Source organism: Mauremys reevesii, linkage group 4 (genome assembly GCF_016161935.1).
Source record: "Mauremys reevesii isolate NIE-2019 linkage group 4, ASM1616193v1, whole genome shotgun sequence".
Taxonomy (NCBI): Eukaryota; Metazoa; Chordata; order Testudines; family Geoemydidae; genus Mauremys; species Mauremys reevesii.
In genome coordinates, this window is record NC_052626.1 from 63,039,131 (window position 1) to 63,045,130 (window position 6,000).

General features: G+C 53.5%; 2 protein-coding genes across 9 annotated transcripts in view; one reads left to right on the forward strand and one right to left on the reverse strand.

Annotated features, from left to right (window-relative positions):
* Positions 1-1,518, reverse strand: part of CDAN1 (codanin 1) — a 94,147-nt gene extending 92,629 nt beyond the window's left edge. For 4 of the 8 annotated variants that reach the window (XM_039536978.1, XM_039536977.1, XM_039536973.1 and 1 more), the window contains exon 1: positions 1,282-1,518. In XM_039536978.1, the coding sequence (XP_039392912.1) occupies positions 1,282-1,377 (96 nt within the window). In that variant the 5' untranslated portion in view covers positions 1,378-1,518. Of the gene's footprint in view, positions 1-683; positions 1,014-1,281 lie in introns of those variants that run through there. The other 4 variants (XM_039536974.1, XM_039536972.1, XM_039536975.1 and 1 more) reach the window with 4 other exon arrangements.
* A 157-nt stretch (positions 1,519-1,675) lies between these two features.
* LOC120404435 lies at positions 1,676-5,167 on the forward strand. Its single transcript, XM_039536983.1, has 2 exons — positions 1,676-2,379; positions 4,260-5,167. The coding sequence occupies exons 1-2, from the start codon at positions 1,923-1,925 to the stop codon at positions 4,916-4,918; spliced, it is 1,116 nt and encodes a 371-aa protein (XP_039392917.1). The 5' UTR covers positions 1,676-1,922; the 3' UTR covers positions 4,919-5,167.
* The last annotated feature ends 833 nt before the right edge of the window (positions 5,168-6,000 follow it).

Genomic DNA, 6,000 nt, shown 5'->3' on the forward strand with positions numbered 1-6,000 from the left:
GTTGCATTAGAAAGTGGCACCTGCTCAGCAGCAATGCTATACAACAGTTTTAGAAAGGATGTTAAGAGAAAGAGTGCAATTACCTGAGGTGGCCTTTGGTAAAGATAGTGTTTACCACCTCTAACTTATGAAAAATGCCAAGGGGTTTTAATGAAGCATTTTACATCTCATGCAAGAGACAGCACTGACAGCAGCACAGTACCCACAAGCACTCCACTGGAGCAATTAGTCAGTACTAACTGGGAGGGATCAGTGCCATCTATTAAATTGCCACTCTCTTCCTGCAGCACCCTGAATTTCTTTGGAAGTCTCCTATTCAAGTAATAACCAGGCTAGATCTCACTTAGCTTATCAGGTTGATGAGAAGATGTTAATAGAATCTGCCTTTAAAATAGCGTTTGATAACAGCTTGCTGCAAAACCAGCAGATGGAGCTCACAAACTACAGGGACAGCCATATTTCAGGAATACAAGAGAACTGTGTGAGGGTTCTGTAATACACTTGGCTCTGTAGCTCAGGCTGAGTTTATCGGGACTCCTTCCTCAGTTCTCACTCGGCCAAGCCTTCCTCAGCGGCTACAGACCAAAACAATAAGCAAGCAATTTTGTGGGTCACACCAGGCCTGGCAAACTGCCAGAAATAAAAAACTGTACCTAACTAACGTGAAACGTATCTTTAGCTACCTTTCTCTTAACACGGCTCATGGAAACGGCGGGCAGTGCTGAAAGCGGGGGGATGGGGAGGGCGCAGGGGATCACACGCACCTGGCACTGTATTTATACAGGCATTAGTGGGGCTGGGCGGCTGAGGAGGGACACGCCCCAAGCGCTTCTTTACCAGGGCCGCTGCTCCTCCCGCCCGCTGTAAGCGCTGGCCACCGCCAGGGCGCAGCACACAGGGTGCCAACTTCATGCGTTGCCCTGCGCCGTGGAGAGCCCCGGTCCCCGCCTTGGCCCCTCGGCTGCCCGGGCTCCCCTCAGATCAGTGCTGGGCAGGACACGAGGTTCCCTCCCCTCCAGTGACGCCGGGCCCGAGTGCGCAGGGAGCCCGGGAGCAGCCCTCCGTGCTCAGGCGAGCGGCGCCCCGCGGGCTGGGCGCGTGGCCCAGAGGCCGCCCCAGGACAGCCAGGCTGCAGCCCAAGACGCCGGTCTCCAGCCGCCCCCGCCACAAGGGCTCCTGGCCCGGCCGGGCCGGGGAGTCCGGGCTGCAGCAGGCCCCGGCCCCGCGCTGCCGGGCTGAGGGCGGAGCGGCGTCACACAACGCTGCCGGGCTGCGCGTTACCTCGGCTGGGCGGTGGCTGGGGCCGTGCTCGAGCCACCGCACCACGGCGCCGCGCGCCACCTCCTCCCGCAGCAGCAGCTCCAAAACCGCCGCCATCCCCGGCCCCGGCCGCCCGCCCGCCGGCCGAGCAGGCGCACAACGCACGTCGCGGCGCGCGGACGAGCGCGGCAGGGGTGGGGCAGACCCCGCCTGTCTCCGAGCGCGGGGGACACCAGCTGTGGGCGGGGCTAGAATGCTGTACCACGCGGGCGGGGGCGCCGCCACCAGCCTACTCTGGGGTGGGGAGGGGGGATTGAGATCAGATTTGCGCCGTGGGGTGTGGTTGTGACGCTAGAAAGGGGCGGGGCCAGGGCGCTCTGTGCCGGTGGTGGGCGGGGCTAGGTCGGGCGGACGCGGGTCGCAGCGGGGATTCCCATTGGGGAGCGGCGCGCGCCGGCTCCCTGCGCGGGGCGGGGCCGCCCGGACACCGACTCCCGCCCTCTCTCCATGTCAACAAGCGGGGCGCGGGGCGCCTGCGCCGGGGGCTTGCGCGTCCCCCGCTCTCGTGCGCGGCGCAGGTCTCCCGAGCAGGGCCCGGGCTGTGGCCTAGCGGCGGCCGCGCAGCGATCGCGGCGGCCCGCGGGCCCCGCCCGCCGGGGAGGATGATGGCCGAGGACTCGCCCAAGCGGCGCAAGGCCAATTTCAACGAGGCGGAGACCGAGGTGCTGATCGAGCAGGTGCTGAAGCACGAGCAGCTGCTGTTCGCGGCGGGGCCGGGCCGCGCCTCCCCGGGCCAGAAGCGGCGGGTCTGGGAGCTGATCCGGCACAAGGTGAACCCGGTGGCCGCCTGCCCCCGCGACGTGGAGGATCTCAAGAAGCGCTGGAGGGACCTGAAGCGGCGCGACCGCAGCAAGCTCTGCCGCCTCTCGCAGGGCTGCGGCCCCGCCGGCCACCCCGGGGGGCTCGGCCTGCTGCTGTGCACGGAGGAGATGCCCCAGCCCGCCCCGCAGCCCGACCACCACCGCGGCTATGGCTCCGCGCTGGGCCCCGCCGAGGCCGTGCCCATCGTGGGCGGCATCGACACGCTGGACCTGCCCGGAGCCTCCGTGGTGGACATCGGTGAGCTCCGGGGCTGGTGAGGGGGGAGTGGGGCCTCATGCACCCTCCGCCGGGTCCCGCCTTCTGCACCCCGCCTGCCATGGCCGGTCTGGGCCTCCGGCGCGCGGGAGTCGGCGTTGCCATGGAGCCGGGGATTAGCCCCTCCAGGTTATTTGTCTTGAGCAGAAGAGCGGATCGTCCCTCCCGCAGAGGGGCCAGCTCAGCCTCTGTGCAGCGCCTGGAGGGCTCCGCATTTGGGGGGGCGGGGAGCTTATTTCCCCCCGTTGGACGCGGAGAGGGGGCGCCTGTCATTAGCGGGGAGCAGCAGCTTTGGTAAAACGCGGCTTCCTTCCAGCCCGCCCGCCAGTGTCCTGGTTCATTCTTAATGATTTATTATTTTTTTGCCCTGTCGGTGACTCCGTGTGACTCCTTCCCTCACTTTAAGCACTGGTAGATGTTGGTCTGCAGCCTGTCCCTGAGGTGCATCCTAAGAGACAGATCCAGAGTAGCACTGAGACCCCCCCCAACACACACACACTCTCTCTCTCTCTCCTGTTTACTCACGAGACAGTGGTGTAATGTACAAATGACACAGATATAAGAGGGACTTACCCCAGGCAGCCTTGGGCTTGAAGCTTCATGTGTTTGCTTATGCTAGTCTCTGTTCCAGTGAGCCCCCCCCCCTTTCCCGTGTTTTAGGGGCCAAGATGTATATCTTGTTTGTGTGAACATTAATTTACATTATAGGGGCTTTTTATTTGTGTTAAATCTGTTTCTCTGGTGCTTAGCACATCTAGCTGCAAAGTGCATTGTTAGTCTCTCAACTTGCAAATACTTATTTACCTGCTTAACTTTATTCCTGTAAGGTGTCCCATTGATTTCAGTGGGACTACTCTTAATAGTCATGGTAAGCAATGTAAGGATCAGGGTCTTAAGCAGTATCAGTTCACCTTCTCATTCTGTGCCTCCAAGAGAGGGAAAAAACCTCATAGAACACTATCTGGCCTTATGGGTGGACTGTGTAAAGTATCAAGTCATAAGTAATTATAGTTGTCAGAAGAAAAGAACACAGCATGATTTGAGCAGCAGATCCTTGTCTTCAACAATTAAAAAAAAAAGTCTTCACTTGCTGATTCGTTAGAGGTCCCAGTTCTGTGCAAATTAGGGATGCTCTACTGTACAACAAACCCATTTTTTCAAAATTATTTCTGCTTATAGTGGTTTTCTCCTCTCACCCAAGTCACATAGATGCTGAACTGTTGGCAGGTTTTGCAGATAGCTTGTGAAAAGTGAACAGATATATTTTGGATGTGGTGCATTAGACCCACCTGCACATGTGCAAATTTGGATAATTTCTTCCACTCACTTGCATTTCATCATACAAATTCCAGCCTTTGTAAGCTGCAGCCAACTGGTAAATTACACCCTGTTGGGCATGGGTCTGCAAGGTATGAGCTTTAGTGCAGTGAATCTTACTTCAGGCAAGGAGGAGCAATTCATATAGCATGTCACTTTGTTTCTGCCTTGCAAATACTGGGTTTCTTGTGCTGAGCTGGGAGAGAGGAAAATAGGAGCTTGGAATGAATTTAATCTCTTCTGTAGCAAATGCTTGGGGAGTAAGTGATTTCAATCTGAGATTCGCATCGCCTAGAGCTATGTCATTTACAGTGAACATGTTTGTTTTTTTCCCTACCAAAGGAGAGGATACCTATGCTACAAGTGTAGGCGATAATACAGTACAGGTCATCATTATAGGGTCTTGACAGCAGAAGTATTAACTACCACGTAAATGCCAGTAGTGCTCACTGGGCAGGTAGAGGTTTGATTGACCACAGAGATAATGAAGTCTGATGACTCCTGTTTCTGTTTGTTTTTTTTTCCCCTCCGCCCTGCCCTTTTAGGGTTTACAGATGATCCTGGTCCATCCCACCAACCCTGTCTTGAGAAAATGAACTTAAAAGAGGAAATAGTAGTGAAGGTAGTGGAGCCGGAAGAAAGTTCTGAGGACATGGCTGTGGTTCCACCTAGCCAGGAGCAACTGCCCTTTCTGGGAACAGCTGGGGGTGGCTTGTCTGGGAAAGTAAAAGCCAAAACAAAAGGCCGGTCTCAGACAGACCAAAATGAAATTACTGAAGAGGACCTAATGCAGATCCAGCAGAACCAGATGCAGGTGATCCAGTCTGGCTTTGACAGTGTCAACCACAACCTTCGGCTGCTGCAGCAAGGCATGCAAGATCTCAGCAACAGCCTCAGTATTATGGCACACACACTGGTGGCTATCAAAAATGTTTATGTGAAAAACAACACTGGCCCAACCACCTATGCCACCACCTCTACTCAGACCACAGCAGGGTACCTGAGTCCTGGGTCTCCCCAGATCTCCCCAGCTGAGGACAGAGGCAGAGCACAGGTGGCTGGAAGCAGCAGCAGAAGCAGCAGCTGCAGTTCCAGCTCTATGTCTCAAGAACCAGGCCCTTCAGAATTTCCTAGACCACCCCTGAGAACCATTAAGAAAGAACATCCAAATGGCTGCTACTATTTCTGTTTTGCAGATGTTTAAAACTTGAATATGTGTAAAGTGACCGATGTTAGAGGTGCTGCTGTATGCGCTGCTCCACCCGGTGACTATAATGGAGCAAACTGGACTTGCCTCCTGCTTTTTTTTTCCCCAGTGGGGAAAGTTTCACAGTAGGTGGCATTTGACACTAACTACCAATCTCCCATTTGTTAACACTAACTGTTGCAGTTGGTTAATGTCTCTCTTCTGTTTTCTTCACCGTCTTCTTTCAAAAAAAAAAAATCAAATTTATTTTGACTAAGACTCTTGTCTGTATCCTCTTTGGGTTAATGTGACTTTCTGAACATAAAAGGCATGATGGAGTGGGAGTGCAAAGGTGATGTTACAGTTATTGAATAACCGAAGCAGAATCTGTTAGTTATGCAAGTTTATGTATTTTTTTTAAACCCAACTGAAAAAATAGTTGACTTTAAATTTAGTATCTGCTATTTTTATTGTATTTTTAAAAAGACTTTAAAAAAAAATCTGAGCTGTGCAAGGTATCGCAAGGGTTTAGCAACTTTACCTCCTGGGGGGACGGGCTAGAACTAGGCCACAGAGCTGCTGATCCATGAATGTGCTGCTCAGATTTCATCCAGCATTGATCCATCTGGTCACTGTTCATTTCCAGCTCTTCAGATGCACTTTCCCCGCAGAAGCATTTTGCTTAACTGCAATGAAAGTGGAGGCTATTTTTCATATAATTTAAAAAAAGAGAAATATAGCAAAAAAAATTAATTTCTGGTGAATGATGCCTGCTCTCAATATGGAACAATCTTTGCTGGTATAGCTTAGTACCAGGTTCTGTCTTCAACAGAGCCAGCATGCTTTCTGGGGACAAATGTCACACTGTTTGAAAGAGGTAGAAAAGAAACTCATGTCCTATATTGTCCAGAACGGACAGTAGACTTGCTACTCAGAGTATACTAGTTAGGGTTTGGTTTATGCTGGGGAAGAGCATGTGCTCTCTCCTGGCTCTTGAAAGAGTTCCATCTGCTGGGCCTCTGTTTGGGTGGAAGTGGTAGAAGATCTTCCATTCCCTTATCATTATATCATAGCACTTAGAAACCCCAGTCATGGATCGG

Bases quoted from the DNA above. Each gene is read 5' to 3' on its own strand.
- LOC120404435 (XM_039536983.1), top strand. From the start codon at position 1,923: ATGATGGCCGAGGACTCGCCCAAGCGGCGCAAGGCCAATTTCAACGAG. The intron at 2,380-4,259 runs GTGAGCTCCGGG...CTGCCCTTTTAG, and splicing joins AGCCTCCGTGGTGGACATCG to GGTTTACAGATGATCCTGGT.